Source organism: Clarias gariepinus, chromosome 3 (assembly GCF_024256425.1).
Source record: "Clarias gariepinus isolate MV-2021 ecotype Netherlands chromosome 3, CGAR_prim_01v2, whole genome shotgun sequence".
Taxonomy (NCBI): Eukaryota; Metazoa; Chordata; class Actinopteri; order Siluriformes; family Clariidae; genus Clarias; species Clarias gariepinus.
The window spans coordinates 20,671,013-20,689,287 of NC_071102.1; the positions used below are offsets into that span (position 1 = coordinate 20,671,013).

Here is an 18,275-nt window from a genome sequence, read left to right on the forward strand (position 1 = left end):
AGTTTTTTTTTTTTTTTTTTGTATGGTTCTGTTCTTTAAAAAAACTGTACTAACGGCACTGTTCTTTTCTATTCAAATGCTTCTGCATATATTCACAATATTTTATACCTCATTAGCTTCCTACCTGCACACGGTCCCAAAAAGTCTCCCAAGTTAAGGGAAAAATTTAATTCGTCTATAGCAAAATGTCTTCCAGTGTTTTCTTCATACTTGATTTATATATATGAGGGGTGTTTGAGTCAATCCAGGACTAATGCACTTATCCCAGCGTTTCACTAGTGCTTGGACACTATCAAGGTAGAAAGTTCTCTCAGTACACTGGAGCCATGATAACACTGTCTGCTCTGCTAATGTCTCAAACTCCGGCCTCCCAGGAACTCCTTGGAGAAATGTTTTGGAGTGAGGTCAGGCCTGTATGTGGTAACTCCCAGACAGAGACACGTCTCAGCCACAGGTTGGCAACAAGTTAGGATTTTTCAAGGATCAGGCGTTCCACCATCATGACCGTACTGTGCTTGAAATCCCTCAAGTCCAAGTTTGGCTCGAACGCCCCTTGTATATAATGAATATATAAGCACACACAGCTGCCAAATTTATGAAGATAATTCAAAAAGATTTATATACACACAGACAATAATAAAGTCCTGAGCCAAATTATGAAGCTGAAATTATTATTATTAAAGGGATATAATTTAATATTTTCCCTTATATATGGGGACCTTTGGGACAGTCTGTAGAATTCTGAGCTTTATAAAACAGCACTGCTTTACTCATCAGCTCAAACAGACTGACTCGATGTTGGATCAACTGATCAAACCCACAGACGTGATCTTGGCAGAACCCTAAATTTCGATCACGGTCCGGTACATGAACCTGGCAGTGGAGGTCTGCTACGCGTGACCGCTGTAACTTCTCCACTAAAGAGCGAACAAGACCAGATTTTATGAGATGAAGTTCCAGCAGTTTATTAACGTGGTGCCGAAGAGCGTTACTGTCCACTTAGGAAAGCCAGATGTCCTTTTGTGCATTTGTTTGCATAATGTCCCTTTTCTCCACACTGCAAAATTCGAAAAACAAAAAAAAAAAAAAGACTGTGAGAATTTAAAATCATCTGCAGTATAAATCACACTACACGACTTAAACACACTCACCTTGTAACATGTGACCTGGTCCAGTGGACGAGGACCTCGAGAGCCGCCCGTGTTGCTCTGAGGCTGCGGTGCTCCCAGAATGTTATGAGGTTTCTGATGGTTGGTATTGGGGTTGGCGTTGTTGCTGGTTAACTGGATCAGTGACAGTGACGATCTGTTTAAGTTCTGTGCATTTTGCTATCGAAAGATAAAAAATTATAAAAAAAAAAACATTATTACAGCGTTTGCAGTTGCGGTTACTTTGCTCAAGTGGAAATCCTTCTTCCTGAAGATAAAAACAATACCTTTTGCTGGGTCTGGGCTTGCTGAGGCAGAGGTGGCTGTTCATTTGTCCCCATAGGCAGCTCAAAGCGTGGGCTAGAAACAGTCATGAGTTGGGATTAAACTCAAAAAAAAGGAAGCTGTTAATAAAGAATGATTGATGTGAAATGAGTGAACTTACTGCATGAACTTGCACGACTTGCCCTCAGGACAGAAGCCGACTAGATAATTAACACAGATGACCCTCCTCGTGTGTCTATGTCGGCAATCCGGGCCTTAATCCAGACAAAAAGAAAAAGGAGGAAAAAGGTTCAACCAAGAATTATATCAACTTATATTTTAACTATAAATAATTACAATAAATATAAAATAATTTTATTAGATGGATGTTTAACCGATAATTAAAGTATTTAATTTGTACAGCATGACAAAACCTTTTAAAACAAGTGCATCAAAGTAAAACTTTTTTTTAGACTTCCTCTTGATGCACTGCTGTTCACCTAAACATGTGGACTCTCAACCAAGATGAGGTTTCAATTTAAATTTCATTCCTGGGAAAAAGCCTTACCGTGCTTGCAAAACCCTCGGTCGTACCACGGGCAGTCTTTAATCTTAGATTCGGGGTCGATGTGCAAGAAAGGACATTCTTTATTACTGCATTCCCCTGCAAAGGTACAAACACTTAGTCTAGTTTTAAATAAAAACAAAAATGCGCACAACAAGAGAAAGAGGAGGATACGAACCAAATTTGGAGTAGAAATAGCACTCTGGCATCTTGGTCATGTCATACTCGTGCAGAAATTCACACTGGTCTCCTTTCTTGCATAGGCCGCGAAGCCAATGCTTACAGACCACCGTCTTCTCTCCACTGATGTGCCGGAAAGGACACATTCCACCTTCCAGAAGGAACAGGAATCAGTACTGGTTATCTTACAAATAACATGTAGCCTACTTTAAGCATCTCACTCTTTTTCCTCTTTGTCCTGGCAACATTACAATGAATACAAGTTTTTCTGCATTGAGTTTACCTTTTAGACAAGCAGATTTCATGAAGAACTCACACACGGCTGCGCCCGATTCTGCAAAGAGAAACATCAAGGATTACAGCAGGCCAGAGAGAAGTGCATTCTACTTTATCATCTACTACAGAACACACTACATGACTGAAAGTTTTTGGACATCTGAACATTGTAGTATATTGTGCTTCTTCCCGTAAACAGACACACGTAGCAGGAATAAGAGACCTGAACATGTTAAACATGTGCAAATCAAGCTGGTTTGAGAAGGTTGGACCGGTAAATCTTGAGTGTGCTTCACAAAGCCCTGAACACCTTTGCAGTGTTTCCCCACACACACACATTTTTTTTTTACTTTGTCTTACTCTACACATATGTTTGGATGACAGGGAGAGTTAGTAGGTCGGATCTCAGAAATGCGAAATAAATAGAAATATCAAATAAATCTAAATATTGTGTTGGAATATTTTTCATTTATTCTTTGTTGTATGTTGTAAATTATGCACTTATGCATGCTGTAGGTAATGCCAGCCTGTTTCACCAGCTTCCCCTGCAAGTATTATATCACACCTATGGGAAACACAGCTTTGGGATTAACTGGACCTGGAACCTTCTCGTCCAAAATCAGAGCCTGATCTCAGTAATGCTCTTGTAGATGAATGAATGCAATCTACAATCATGCAAAATCTAGTAGAGGTTATTACAAATGGGATGTTCAGCAAACATGTATGAGTATGATGTGTTCACATACAAATACTTTTGACCATATGGCGTGAGTATGTATTTTTTAGTTACCAGAGATGGGAAAAAAATTTAATCTGTTGTGAACTACCATTTTTTTGTGTGGTAATTAACACATCGCCACACTGACTTCAAAATATATTAAACAAATATATATTCTTGCAATAGAGATGAACCAGTCGATTAGCCAGAACTGACTGGTTTTCATTACACCTTGTCCTGAACCGTATATGGTTAAAATGACAATAAAAGCCTACTTGAACTTGAAATTGGCCATGACCGGTGATCGACCTACCAGCCTCCAAGCGCAGAAGTTTCCGTCGCAGCAGAAAGACATTTTTATGCCATCACATGATCAAAAATCATGCATGTTAAAAGCCTCTGATCTGCCTTTTTCTCCAAACTCTGTGAGCGAATTAGTCTCAAACCAAATCTCAAAACACCACCAGTGCTAATTAGTTGAAAATTGTGCGTTAAAAGGCTGCATGCCCACAGCCGCTTAAACCGTGCGCTCGATGTCAAGTTGAGTTTTGAGACTTTGGGGGCGTTTAAGGTGGTAAAAGGTCACCATTTTCTTATAATAATACAGGTGGCGCTCTCTGAACTATTTACACTTTCATCCTGCGTGACAGGGGTGATTATTTGTTAAGTTTCCTGAGAAATAATAATAATAATGCTGAATGATGTAAAAGAGATACACGCTGATTAGTAACAATGTAGCTTTGTGTTTAAATTTTATTTGAAGTGTTAAACTCTTGTATTTTAAGTTATTGTGTATTGTTTAAATGCAGCGCTTGGTTTATAAATGAGAAAATTAATGTTATATGAAAGAGCTACATTTATTTATTTAGTAAACTTTAGTTAAAATTTGCAACAAAACGTGGTAAAATGTAAATCTGGATGTTTAGTAACAGAATCGCAATTGTAACCGAATGTGCACCGAGGTATCGTTGTAATATCGTATCAGGAGGAGACTGGTGAGTCCCATCACTAATAGTTTTATTACCAAATATCGTGAAGTGAGGCTTTTTGCATGTAAGTACAGTGATGTAAGTTCACCTAGTAATAAAAACAGAATCTGTAAATTAAAGAGAAAATTTCCTCTGTGCAGAAATGTGTGTTTTTGTGTTGTTGTTGAACTTACTGTCCATTCCTGGAAAAGGCAGCGGCTGAGCCCCTAACTGCTGCTCCACAGCAATCTCCAGGTCAAACTTTATATGATCAACGTTGGCAATTATTTCCTGCATTTTTTGCAATTATTTATTTTCTCTCCTCCTTTACTTTACCTTTACTGAAACACAGCTCTACTGAATGCTATGCTAAGCTAGTTAGCTATGGTCTAATAATGATATAGCTTGATACTAAATACCAAAAGCTAACAAATAAAAGCGTGGAGAAACTCTAAATCCTCCAGAGACACAATAACTATTATTATTATTATTATTTTAATTGCACATGGCTCAATAAGACCACGTTAATAAAAACACCAGCACCGCCAAGATCCACTTCCGGAATGGTTCAACCGCGTGAACTCTGACCTCTACAAGGATGTTTAATCACGCTCAGTGTGATCGAGTGATCGACTAACGGAGATGAATACAGACCAAAATTAAACACTTCCTGCATTATTTATAAGTCTTTTTTTTTTTAAGAAAAAACATATTTGATATTTTATTAGTTTAAGTCAAGATTACTCAAATTTATTACGAATAATTTTAAATAGTCACGAGCAAAATATCTGTCAACGATTAAAAGGTCTTCCCTCAAGTGCGCCAAAAGTTTTTTGTTTCAAAAAGATTTTCATGTACAATATTTTACCTTTAAGACGTGTCATTGTTCACATTTCGATATATAGATATGATATAATAGATATTACAATCCTTACAAGGCAATTGTTTTTATTGAAACTGATTATTATCATTAAATATACATACATAACATCAAGGGGTGCAAATACTTTAAGCCTTTGTGTGCACTTAAATATTTGTCCAAAATAAAAAAAAGTTGCATATTATATTATATTATATTATATTATATTATATTATGTGTCATTGAGAAGGTCATTCTTTTCTGATTGAGTTTATTTTTAGTCATTTTTATAACAGAGTGATCCTTTTCCAACTATATACCCATGTATAGAGAAATGTGTGTGTGTGTGTGTGTGTGTGTGTGTATACAGTTTATCGACCTGTAATATCGAGCAACTATTAACATCCAAGTGAAAAATGTAACAACAACATGTAAAAAAAATAAAAAAATACAAATAAAAAACAGTATCACTGAGTTGGAAAAGAATCTTGTGTCAGTATTTTGTTGAACTACTGTTTGCTTTAATTATAGCCTTTAGTCTGTTGGGAAATGTTTTTACTAACTTTACACATCTAGACTTTGCAATATTTGCCAACTCCTCTTTGCAGAACTCCTCAAGTTAAGTTAAATTTGTCGGTGACGGTTTGTAGACTATAGACGTTATTCCACAGATGTTCAGTGGGGTTTAATTCTGGGCTGTGACTAGGCCATGCAAGAACATTCAGCTTTTTCTCCTTCACCCACTGTGTGGTCAGTTTTCCTGTGTGATTTGTGTCGTTGTCATGTTGGAAGGTAAACCTTCTTTCATTGACATGCAGAGGGCAGCAGATTTTCCTCAATTTTTTGACGATATTTCAATACATCCTAGAACAGCATATTACTACCTCCATGCTTTCCTGTAAAAATGGTGATATTTGAATGGTAAGCTGTATTGGATTTCCGCCAGACATATTGTTTGGTGTTGTGGCCAAATAATTACATTTTATTCTCATCTGACCACCTGTGCTTTTACCCCCAAGCTCAGTCGTGACTGCATGTGGTCTTGTTTGAGGCATGTTTTTTTTCTTGCAACCCCCCCATACCAGCCACATTTGTGGAGGATTTTTTTGTCACTCTTTGTCATAAATTCCTGCAACTGCTTCAGAGTTGCTGTAGGTCCCTTGGTAGCCTCTTTGACCAGTTTCCTACTGGCTCTTTCATCCAGTTTGGAGCGACATCCTGATCCAGGGAGTGTCTGTGATGTACCAAATACCTTTAATAAATAATAATAGATTTTGAGGTTTTTTTTATTTGTATTCCTCTCCTGACCTGTGCACAACAGTTTTAAACAGTTTTGTTTAATTTTTTTATTAACTGCTGACAATATTTATCCTAAATTCAAAATACAGTGGAACCTTGGATTGCAAGTATAATGAAAACTCATCGACTCAAGATCATTCGTTTCACAACTCAAAGAAATATATACATATAATTAATACAAAATATAAAGTAAGAATAAAACAAATTAACTTGCACTTTACCTATAAAAAAAAGACCCAGCAGGGAAGACAATTACCCACAATTCCACAGCGTGAGAGAGAAAAACCATTGGCTCAGATCATGTGACGCTTGGTGTCAAAACAAGAAGCGCATGTATGATATATGATACTCAAGACTCGCTCGGTTTTCAAGTCAAAATTTATTTAAATATTTAGAGTGTATATTTAAGGCAATGAATCACAATACATTAAAATCACCCAAGATCATGCAGTATTTAAAGAGCTTTAATAACTCAAATAAAACTAAATGCTAATTATTTGTAAACAAATTGTGTTAATGCTTTGGCTAAATAACATAAAGAAATCAGAGTCTGTAAAGATTCTCAGTCATCCAGGTGAGGTTATCTGGAAGTTGAGTCGTGTCAACTGGACTTCTTCTTAGGTTAATAGAAATGGTTTATTACTCGTCCAAGTAGCTTCTTCAGTCTAGGGTCATTTGGAAAGTTCCATATATTTAAGTCCCCCAAGGGCTCCTCCCCTATCTGAAATGGCTTGTTACGTGAACAGTAGAGAAGGTGAGAATAGGAGGGAGGGTCGTTAGAGAGTGAAAAGGAGAGAGCTAGGAAGAGAATAGAGAGAGTTGTTAAGGTATAACCACCAGAAAGAGTAAGGGGAACTTAATTCCTTAACTGTGGTTTTCTTGGTGGACGTGTGAAGAGGTCTTGATCTTTCTTGGGATAAATCAAAGTACAGCATGAAAAATAGGAGACAGGTTGTGTCAATGACCTCCACCTCTGTTGAGAGAAGGATTTTCCACCTGCACATAGATGGCTTCTCTCGAACCATCGATCCTCTCTGTCCAAAATTTATACATTTTTGTCCTGAAAAGTGTCCATTGTCCTTCGGGTGCTAAAAATCCAGAGCAATATAGATATAGATAAAATAGGTATTTTACTGTGAATAAAGCCTTTGGAAATTTTATTTATAATTTGTCAGAAAATATATATTGTTGCTGATTTTAAATAATGTTTTTTTTTCTATAGCTTATATATCATGGTATGGATTTAATAAAAAAATCCATACCATAGATTTTTTTTATTTTTTATTTTACAATATACAAAGTAGTGTAATATAAATCCAACAGGAATAACCCTCTTTAATTCCCTCTGAATTAGGGATTAAAAATAAAATTTGTGAAATTTAATAAAATTTCCCTTTCTAGGAAACCTAGAAAGATTTTAGAGATATTTGCTTCTTAGTCTAAAACAAAATAATAATGGTCGTGCGATTTAATGTGAGTTTTATAACATTTGGAGCCTTGGGATAAATACCATACACCATACATCCTTCTATGTCATATCATATGAGGATCGGAAAAAGGATTTTGTAGGTGAGTGAAAATTTAAGTGATTAAGTGAAAATATCTTCATATGAGGAAATTTGGGCCTTAAGACGTTGAGGTCCCAAAAGGTTTAAGGTCTAAACTTTGACATAGCAACTCCATCACCCTGATTTTGTCTTCTTGAGTCAGTCAGATGTTGAATACCTGGAGGGGGATCACTGTGCTGTTTTATGACCCACATTTTGCTCAGGTTAAGGACGAATAGCCTCATGTTTCTCCAAAGAATATTCTGGTTTGAAGTAGAATCCATTGTTATTTCAATGTCTGTTCAAGGTTCAGTCCTCCACCACCATGCTTCACAGCTGCTATTGGACATTAGTAGTGAAACACTGTGCCCCTGCCTAGTGCCCCAAGTCTTCTGGTATAGGCTCCAGGCCTCCCACAACCATTTACGTTATAAAGGGTATAGAGGATGAGTGCGTGAGTGAGAGTGATTTTATCTGTGAATGATCAGAAACATCTCCACCTTGGTTTCATCAGTCCAAATAATATTGTTCCAGAACTTTTGTGGTTTGTTCAGGTGCTATTTTGCAAACCTAAATCATGCTCCATGTTCCTTCTTGGGGACGCAGAGCTTTCTCCAAGTCACCCTTCCATGAAATACATATTTGTTCAGTTTTTTCCAAATTGTGCTCTTAGGAACATAAACATTTGGTCTAGTCTTCATGGTTTTCACTGGGGGTTGGCCTTCATTATGTTGCATTACCGCCACCTTCTGGCCTTGATCTCTCTCATCTTCATTGTTACTTCTTTCTTAATTCCCCTTTTCGAGGGAAAACCCTTATGAAACCAATCACATACTTTCTTCCTTGACCTCTTTCGGCATGTTCTCTAAACATTCAGTGTGCTTATAGAGGCCTGTAGGTCCCACTATGTGGCCTTTTTTTTTAAAATTACGAGTCAAAAATGTAACACCTCAGTGTCGACAGTGTGGACAGAAGTGTGTGGACGTGGATCATCACACGAGATCACGATGCCCTCAGATAGCGGTCCTCTGTGTTTAATCTAAAGTTTAGTCTTCAGCTCTCCAATAAACGTCTCACTGTAATGAGCACTGTTGATTGTTGAACCTTTTCGTTGATAATGTTCCAAAACTTCTGGCCCGTGAGAATCCCAGGAAACTGTAAGCGTTGATGAATTTTCCAGCTAATGGTCGACTTTTTAACTTTTTCTCAGTCGGTGATTGAGGATGTTTCCGATCCAGACTCTGCCGTTTACTCTCAGACTGGTAGTGATAAATCCGCGTCTCGTCTCCAGTAACGATTCTGTTTACGAAACTTTCACATGCCTTAGTGTATCGCTTCACATTTAGTTTGCAAATATCTAAAAATGTCTGTTTATGCTCTTCCGTGATAAGTTTTAGCACCAAGTACACACTGCTCCTTTCGTGTAAATCACAAGTGCAGCATCCATGTTTGTTCGCACCGGAGTTACAAATGAACTGATGCAACACGTTTACACACACACACCGGCACAACAGTGACTGGGAAGACAGTAGTCTTAATTATTGATTCATCCTCATATCCAAGGAATTAATGCCAGGGAGCTGTCACAAATGATTAAGCGTTTAATGTTTATAGAAGTAAGAAAGGTGAAGAGATTTTACCCACTTGGTTTGTAAATGTTGGTTTAATTTTTGAGAAAATGACGACATGTTGACATGTGATGTTATTTTGGCCCTGATAAATAAAGAGAGAGTTAAATGTAGGGGGACTTTCTTTTTCAGATGACTCTATGTGGAATGATTTTAAAACATAAATAATTAATAAATTTACGAGTGAAAGTCATTAAAAGATAAGAAACAGTGGAGACAATCGTATTTAAGATGGCATAAAGTTTAATGGAAACTGAATTCTCATATAATAAAGAAAAGACGAAAAACAAATCTGGAATGAAATAATATTCACAAGCACAATTTCAAAGCATACATGTTAAGATATAAGGAGTCCACACAGTAGAAATCTTGATCTAGATCACCCGGAACAGCCTCTGCATCCACAGTGAGTGCACTCGATAATACGACCCTATGAGGAAGATAAACACAGATTCAACAAACGTAATCCTTACTACTGACATACTGTACGTACACAGATCAGCCATAACATTATAGCCACTTGCCTAATACTGAGTAGATCACCACTTTTACCATAAAAACAGTTGATGCACTGTGTGTTCTGACCCCTTTCTATCAGCACCAGCATTTTTTTTTTCAGCAATTTGAGCTACAGTAGCGATTCTATCGGAGCGGACTACATGGACTATGACGCTACTATGAAAAAGGCCAAATTGTGATGGGTGTGATGAATCAGAGCGACTCCAAAACTGCAGCTTTCATGGGATGTTCCCATTCTGCAGTGGTCCGGACATAACAAAAAAGTGCTTTAAAGAAGATAAACTGGTAAAGGTGCAACAGGGTCATGGGTAGCCAAGGCTCACTCATGACCATACGAAGTAAAGTCTGTCGATCCAATAAAAGAGCTACTACAGCTCAAACTGCTGAAATGGTAAATGATGGGTCAGAAAGAAAGAAGTCAAAACACACAGCGCATCACTGTTTTGAAGGCAAAACTGGGTAACTACTTAATATAAGGCATGTGGCCATAATATTATGGCTGACCAGTGTACATGTAAACCTCAACCATAAAAAAGTACAAGTAAGTAAGTAAATAAATAAAGTGAACACCTGATTTTCACATTCATGTGTTTATTGACCATCTCATTTCAGATTTCGGTTGCCTTTGCTCTAATAATTATATATACTCTTCTGGAAAGTCTTTGCACTAGATTTTGGAGTCGATCAGTTATAAGATCATTAGTCAGATCAGGCACTGATGCGAGAAGGCCTGGGGTGCAGTCGGGGTTCCAGTTCATCTTAAAGTTATTCATTGGGGTTAAGTTCAAGGGCCAATCAGGATTTGCAATCAGGTGGTGCCAATCACAAAAATCAGAATCGACCGTTGTTGGAACCAAGCCATAATGGCTGATCCTGCGCTCTAACCAGGGACAAACTGACCATTTTGATTCATACAAATTCACATTTCATACAAACTTAAATAATTCTTTTGACTATGTAAAGCTGCTTTGCGGCAATGAAAATTGCTAAAAGCGCTATACAAATAAAATTGAATTGAATTGACCCCAGCCTACTAACAAAAAGCTGGGATATGCAAAGAATAAAGAATTTTACGGCTTAACTTCTTCCACTCCAACCTGAACACGCCATGTGATACCGGAACAGATTTGGCCCCTCTTAATTCCAATAAAGGGAAATTCCAAATGTATGTTAAAACATAAAGAAGCTTTCTATACAACTGTGTTCTTTTAGTATTGTGTCTGAGAAAGAGCCACATAGGGGTGTGACGGTCAGGTGTCCATAAACCTTTAGGTATATATTGTAACCTGAAAACTATCTTACCACTTCCAGCTTGCTTTTAGGCACTCTGCATATGCAGTTGGTTCCAAAGTTGGTGTCTCGTGTCTGAATGCACCGAAGACAGCAGAGATTTTCATAACCCTGTTTCTTCCACTTTGCAATAAGGTTCTTGTCAGCATAACCTTCTTTTATACAGTAATCATAGAGCTCTGTAAACCAAACACACACACAACGCCAAGAACCATTAATCCTGTGCAGGTTATTAACACTTACACTCTAACTCTGGGCTGGAGTTCTCACCTCTGCTGATGGCTTTCCTTTTGTAAAATAGGTCGAAGATGTAGCGGCTCCGCTGGTGATGAAGTCTGAATATCGGCCAAAGGGACTCGACCTTGCGTTTCCCCTCATGTGGTTCGGTTTCAGCTGCGAATTACAACCATTACCAGCAATTAATCGACACTGTACATGCGCACAACACATCACTCACATAAACACTACAGCAGATTAGCTGCTACTCGGCTAAGATTAGCTGAACTTAGCATTACCTTCCCGCATTTTCTGATCTAATTCATCCAAAGTGGGTTCGATCAGCTCCCAACCGTCTGGTGGTGGCTTTCTGCTCCTTTTTACCTTAGGCATGGCTCAGATTAAAGATAAAAAATAGAAATAAACGATAAGTAATAATTCTCTCAGTTGTTTACGAGCTCCCACAGCACGGGTCTTGCCGTCGCGGTTTGTTGACGTCACACTGCAGGTCCTACATAACGTTTTCCTACGGCTTAGTAACACGTAAATAAATAAATATATAAATATGTAAACATAAATAAAAATAAAACGCGAGTTGTTCTCTTGAAATATTTAAAAATTATATAAAACTACATAAGCTAACATAAGTCTTCAAATATGTTTAATGTTTTTTTAAATTGTTGCATTAATTAATATACATAAGTGTATGTTTAAGCGGCTGGTGTGTCGCTTTAGCGTTATTGCATCACGTTAGGTGTCCCTCGAGCGCCTGAGAGAAAATAAATGCGTTACGGTTCTGTACTGGGGTTTTAGCGTTACTGTGTGTCGCAGGCTGGTTTTAGAGAGTTTAGGGTTAGTGTTTATTTCTTTGCTATTCCAGTTTCAAAAATAATTGATCATTAATACTTCCAGGTTGTGTTAAAATTGTAGGCCTGGTTAAGATTACGTAAAACTTGGGCTATTGTTAGCAACACGGTGTGGTTAGCTGTAGTTTCACTTTATTACCAGTTTGTCGTTTTGCCCAAACTGATATTTTGCTGAAGCTCCAGCAATAAAATTAGACTTTAGGGTCTGTTCTCATCTAAACATCATCATCATGCCTAAAGGAGGTAAGACACTGCTCTTATCATGGGGTAAAGTAGTTGAGTTGTCACAGACAAGCAGGTTAATACTATTATTACTACTAATATTACTGCTACTCTATACTATTATATAATAGTAATAATACTAATACTACTAAATAATTCAGTTGTCACTGACAAGCACGTTACTACTACTAATACAACTACTACTACTTAGATACTAATACTAATGGTGCCAATACTAATAATACTCTCACTACTACTAAGTAGTTGAGTTGTCACAGACAATCAGGTTACTACTACTAATACAACTAATACTAATATAATAATAATAATAATAGAATGCTGCCAATACTAATACTAGTAGTAATAATATTACTATTATTAATACTACTACTAAATACACCCAATACTGCTACTACTACTAAAAATAATAACAATAATAGTAATAATGATGATACCAGTACTACTACTAATAATAGTAATAATACCACCACTAGTTATACTAATGCTATTACCAATACTACTATGTAGTTCAGCTAACAATCAGGTTACTATTATTAATACTGACCATAATGATACTACTATTATTGCTACTACTACTGTAGGTAGTTCAGTTGTAGTAGTTCAGACAAGAAGGTTACTACCATTACTGCCAATACTACTATGACTACTATTACTCCTAATAATAATAATACTACTACAACTACTACTGCCACTTCTGATACTACTACTAACACTATGTTATTTATGTGTGAATTTCCCCATGAGGATAATTAAAGTATCTATCTATCTATCTATCTATCTATCTATCTATCTGTCTGTCTGTCTGTCTGTCTAGTACCAATACTAGTACTACTACTACTATTATTATTAATACTACTAATACTTCTAATAATAATAATAATAATAATAATCCTAGTGATGCCTAGTTATTATTGCCAGCTGTTGGCTTAAAAGAGAGTGTTATAAAAATTATTATTCTTCAGGCCATGTTTAATTATCTATGTAATTTTAATGTATTGTTCTGTTCTTTATTTGTATTTGTTAAATCTCTACTCAATTTAATTTCAATTCAATTTTATTTGTATAGCACTTTTACTGATTGTCATTGTCGCAAAGCAGCTTTACACAATCAAAAGAAATGTCCGGTAATTTGTATGAAATGTGAAAAATGCATGTGAATCAAAATGATTAGATAATCTCCTGTTTTTATTGTGTTCTGTTTCCTGATTTATAATCTTCTGTTTCCAGGAAAGAAAGGTGGACATAAGGGTAGAATGAGAACGTACACAAGTCCTGAAGAGATAGACGCTCAGATGAAAGCTGAAAAAGAACGAAAAAAGGTGCATTGACATGAAAAGTGACCTATATTTGAATACTGCAAGTTATTGATGATTTTAAGTCTTCCTAACATTAGTAAATTTGAGTCAGGTTAGGTACACTGTAAAGGGTATTTTAAAAAATGAAGAAAGAGGACAAGGAGGAAAGTATCTGATGGGTTTCTCAGATGTAATGATGATGGGACTAGAGAAGAGGTTTTAAACTAAAAGGAAGATTAGGGAGATCAAGACCAGAGGGTGGCGCTAATGCAATATAATGGATGCTGGCCGCTTGGAAACACCAAAAAGAAGAAGAAAATATAGACAGATCAATTACAACATTATGGCATGTCGCCCAATATTAAGTACGTCCCCACTTTTGCCCCCAAATCAGTAATGCGCTGTGTGTTGACACTTTAATTAGAACCAGCATTTACCTTTTTAGCAATTTGAGCTACAGCAGCTCTTCTTCTAGCCGGTTAGGTTTTTTCAGAAAAATCATAATGATACGAAAAAAAAAAAAACCTGGGAAGGGTCAGTTGTACAAGCAGCTTGATGATCAGAGAGGTCAGGGGAGAATAGTCAGAACTGTGTTACCTTTAACAAGTTGCAGGGTGAATAAGTTACAAATACAGATAAAGACTGAAAAATATTACCTGGTCTTTTCTTTCAGAATGAAGAGGAGGAAGAAGGAGCAGCAGTGAATGATGTTCAGAAGGATGACAAATTAGCAGGATCAGGTTCAGAGGACAGCGATGATGAAAGTGCCAGAGTAAGAATCGTCTAATCTTTTGCATTACAAATCCTCCTTTAAACCATTGTTCAGATTTAGGTCTTTAGTGGTAAGAAAGTTTCATAATCATGTTTAAGGTTAAAAAGTGTAACAAATGTAAGCCAGTATTTCTGTTTGTCTTTCTTTGTGCTTTGCTACTGATCTCAGACCGTAAGGTCGTACCAATAGGTTACATTTTATTAGTATTTACGCCGTTTCTTCATACAATGTCTGATGGACACTTTATAAATTATATATATATATATAGCACCTGTGTGAGATGCAGGGTGTTCCACTACCTGCAGTCTGCCCTCTAGTTGGGCATTTCAGAGTAGAAAACTGCATTTCAGATTTTTCTTTTCTTATATCATTTGAATTTTGCTTTTTTTGTCACAGAAAAGAAAAGGTGTGGAGGGATTAATAGAAATCGAGAACCCTAATCGTGTCGCTCAGAAAACCAAGAAAGTTACAGAGATAGAGCTTGAGGGACCCAAACAGCTTTCTAGAAGAGAGAGGTAAGTGCCACTCAAGCAAAGCAAACCTTACACCGATTATATGCTGTTGACCAAATGGTGTTCAAATTGAAACTGAAAGTTCTGGTGAATGGAGGCATAAATGCGATTGACATTTACAGAAGACTTTGAGGGCAGTACAGTACAGAGACTTTTAGCCGCAGTAAAACATTAGAACGGTGCAAACATTTTACGTACGTCCATGAATAATGATCCTCGCTCACGGCCTAGTCGTTCAGCGAGTGGAACGTCTGATCCTTAAAAATCAACGAATACCTCATTCACCATCACCATTTGCACATTACAGGAACTCAGCTGGGAGTTACAGTCCCCCTTATAGTCCTGACTTCACTCCAAGACATTTCCACATGTTTGGACTGTTAAAGGAGTTCCTGGGAGGCCGGCATTTCAGACGTGAATCAGACAGGCAGTTCAATCGTGACTCCAGCGTATTGATGGTGTCTAAGCACTAGTGAAACTCTGGGATAAGTGCATTACTGTACCATGGGATTTTATAAAGAAATAAAGGGAGTTTTTACTCTCAGGACTGTGTTCTGTACAATCAAAAGTCCCGGTTTGACTCAAACACCTCTTGTAAGTGGAATTTCCTTATCACTTTTGACCAAATTTATGTGAATCTGTCTGATTTTATCATTTCAGAGAGGAGATAGAAAAGCAAAAGGCCAAAGAGAGATACATGAAGATGCATCTAGCAGGGAAGACGGATCAGGCCAAAGCAGATTTAGCTCGGCTTGCAATCATTCGAAAGCAACGTGAAGATGCTGCACGGAAAAAAGAAGAAGAAAGAAAAGGTAAAGTGCTTATCATCTTTAGGAAACTAATACATGGTCGTAGGATTTGTGGTGGTAGGTTTATTTAATAGATAAAGGAAACACAACCAAACACTTATGTTAATATGTTCAGATAAATGTTTTAATTTTAAGTATTCATTGGTATTCATTAGTGATTTCAAGTATTAATTACTATTCGGTTAATTTCTGTTAATAAATAAACAGATCGGACATTTATTAACCGATAACGTTTGTTTAGCATAATAAAGCACACATATCTATTAACTTGTACTACAAAAGAGGCATATGCAGTTGATGTACAACGATTTCAACACCTCAGCAGTACAGGATCAAAAACACCCAGCCTGCTTTTTTGTTTGTTTTTGTTTTTTTAAACAGTTGATATTGAAATCAAAAGAGTGGCAAAGAAGGTCTTAAGGTCGGTATTAAAGAAACAGACAGTCAGAGTCTCTCCAGGTCTACTGTGAGTGGGCAGAGTTGCCAGATTAGGCAATTTTCAGTAACTGGGATGCTGCTTTTACCTTTGGCTGGAAAATTTGGCGGTCTCAGGTTAGAAATCAAAATTAGGCTCATTTTAAGAGAATGTATGCACATAAATAGTCGAGTTACAGTATGAGTTCTAGTACTGATGTTATTATTTGGCAGGTTTCAGCATTATCTCCTTTTTTGTGTAGTGAGATCTGGCAACCCTGGCCATCAGTGCCTTACAGTTTTCTGGGTGTGTACAGAGTGAGATATAGTTATATAAATACAGTCATGCATAGTTCATGAGTCAGAATAAATCAACCACCACAGCTTCCAGCCCATGAAGTGCTGACAACCACCATCATTCTATTTATGTTGTGTGTGTGTGTGTGTGTGTGTGTGTGTGTGTGTGTGTGTGTCTTTATTGCAGTGAAAGAAGCAGCACAAGCAGCACAAGCGGCAGCGAAAGGACTTCATACACTATCATTAAAATGATGATAGTAATGAGAAAATCAGAAAAGTTTAAAAGAACTGCGGTGTACAAATACAACCACACACACACATGCACACACACACAAATACATCAGCCATAACATTAACACTGACAATCAGTTCAATACGAGTAAACAGGTGACGAATTCTGTGCAACCAAGATTCATTCATGCTTGTGAGGAGCAAAGGCCAGTCTGTACAGTCCGATCTTACAATAACTCCAATGCAGCTCAAATTGCTGAAAAAAAAAAAGAATATTGGCTGTGATCGAAAGGTATCAGAACACTCCATACATCACAGCTTGCTGTTTATGGAGCTCCGCAGGCAGAGACTTCAAGGTTGTTAACCCAGCCTCCAAATTCCCCAGATATCAATCCGATCGATCATCCATGGAACGTTCTGGGCAAATAAGTCTTATCCATGAAGACTCCAACTTTCAACTTGTAGCACTTAATGAACCTTCTGCCTTAAGGGAGGTTAAGGAGTCACACCGTGAGGGGTCAGAGCTGTTTTATTGACCTACACAATATTGGGCTTAATGATTTAAGGTTTTAATATTATGGCTGATCGCTGTGTATGTATGTATGTGTGTATACATTAATAAGGACTATTTTCGAGGACAAGCTTGATTGTGTAAGAAGTTACAACACAACAGGTTATTGAAAAAATGGGATATTTATGCATTCTCAGTGCTAAGCCGGTAAACCGATGCTCGTAGAGCAGATTGTCTTCTCCAGTGTAGCGAAATGACCATGCATAAAAAGTTACTTAAAGATACTAAATAAATCAATAAATAAATTTATTAATATATTGTGTTGTAATTTTTGATGTCAGATGGAATGAAATATTAAGATGTCAAAAAATAAATAACTACTTTATCAAAATGGAGCATCAGGATTTTTTTTCTTAATAAGCAATGTAACGATGTATTAACAGCAGGAAATACCAAAAACATCACAGTTGCTGATTATTATGTAATATCATCTCTATGCTGCGTCTCTGTGTGTACAGTATACCTCTCTTGTTGTTAAAGTTTTCGGGCAACCTGGTTTGCCATTCTTGTTTTCCTTTATTAATGCACATGCTTCTGCTAACCTCAGCCAGTAAATTCACCAGGGGCTTTCACGTGTGAGTAACAGATTACTGAGAGCATTCTACTAAAGTTATGCCGTTCATTACACAAGAAAAGCTCTGAACACTGAAATTTTGTAAAGAAATTTTAGGAAATAAAGAAAAATAGAACACGATTTGTCGACCGTTTTTATTTCTTGAATTATAATATATAGTTAAATGACATCATACATGCATTAAACAACACGTCCAGAATTTAACGGACACCTG

At 37.0% G+C, this 18,275-nt stretch overlaps 3 protein-coding genes across 3 annotated transcripts; 1 reads left to right on the forward strand and 2 right to left on the reverse strand.

Moving 5' to 3' along the window:
- Nucleotides 1–939: 939 nt before the first annotated feature.
- On the reverse strand, nucleotides 940–4,689 carry cpsf4 (cleavage and polyadenylation specific factor 4). Its single transcript, XM_053493074.1, has 8 exons — nucleotides 4,314–4,689; nucleotides 2,441–2,491; nucleotides 2,156–2,308; nucleotides 1,981–2,076; nucleotides 1,594–1,687; nucleotides 1,436–1,508; nucleotides 1,152–1,328; nucleotides 940–1,057 (listed from the first exon to the last, which is right to left on the reverse strand). Exons 1-8 carry the CDS (start codon nucleotides 4,414–4,416, stop codon nucleotides 989–991), a joined length of 816 nt encoding a protein of 271 aa, XP_053349049.1. The 5' UTR covers nucleotides 4,417–4,689; the 3' UTR covers nucleotides 940–988.
- A 4,985-nt stretch (nucleotides 4,690–9,674) lies between these two features.
- bud31 (BUD31 homolog) lies at nucleotides 9,675–11,993 on the reverse strand. Its single transcript, XM_053493158.1, has 4 exons — nucleotides 11,777–11,993; nucleotides 11,532–11,654; nucleotides 11,274–11,440; nucleotides 9,675–9,882 (listed from the first exon to the last, which is right to left on the reverse strand). Exons 1-4 carry the CDS (start codon nucleotides 11,868–11,870, stop codon nucleotides 9,832–9,834), a joined length of 435 nt encoding a protein of 144 aa, XP_053349133.1. The 5' UTR covers nucleotides 11,871–11,993; the 3' UTR covers nucleotides 9,675–9,831.
- A 249-nt stretch (nucleotides 11,994–12,242) lies between these two features.
- On the forward strand, nucleotides 12,243–18,175 carry pdap1b (pdgfa associated protein 1b). Its single transcript, XM_053493156.1, has 6 exons — nucleotides 12,243–12,586; nucleotides 13,814–13,905; nucleotides 14,555–14,653; nucleotides 15,050–15,168; nucleotides 15,826–15,977; nucleotides 16,873–18,175. The coding sequence occupies exons 1-6, from the start codon at nucleotides 12,574–12,576 to the stop codon at nucleotides 16,935–16,937; spliced, it is 540 nt and encodes a 179-aa protein (XP_053349131.1). The 5' UTR covers nucleotides 12,243–12,573; the 3' UTR covers nucleotides 16,938–18,175.
- The last annotated feature ends 100 nt before the right edge of the window (nucleotides 18,176–18,275 follow it).

Bases quoted from the DNA above. Each gene is read 5' to 3' on its own strand.
- cpsf4 (XM_053493074.1), bottom strand. From the start codon at position 4,416: ATGCAGGAAATAATTGCCAACGTTGATCATATAAAGTTTGACCTGGAG. The intron at 2,492-4,313 runs GTAAGTTCAACA...TTCTCTTTGCAG, and splicing joins GCCTTTTCCAGGAATGGACA to AATCGGGCGCAGCCGTGTGT. The intron at 1,329-1,435 runs GTATTGTTTTTA...ATCTTTCGATAG, and splicing joins AAGCCCAGACCCAGCAAAAG to CAAAATGCACAGAACTTAAA.
- bud31 (XM_053493158.1), bottom strand. From the start codon at position 11,870: ATGCCTAAGGTAAAAAGGAGCAGAAAGCCACCACCAGACGGTTGGGAG. The intron at 11,655-11,776 runs GTAATGCTAAGT...TGTAATTCGCAG, and splicing joins AGATCAGAAAATGCGGGAAG to CTGAAACCGAACCACATGAG. The intron at 11,441-11,531 runs GTGAGAACTCCA...TTTGGTTTACAG, and splicing joins AAGGAAAGCCATCAGCAGAG to AGCTCTATGATTACTGTATA.
- pdap1b (XM_053493156.1), top strand. The intron at 14,654-15,049 runs GTAAGAATCGTC...TTTTTGTCACAG, and splicing joins GCGATGATGAAAGTGCCAGA to AAAAGAAAAGGTGTGGAGGG. The intron at 15,978-16,872 runs GTAAAGTGCTTA...TCTTTATTGCAG, and splicing joins AAAAGAAGAAGAAAGAAAAG to TGAAAGAAGCAGCACAAGCA.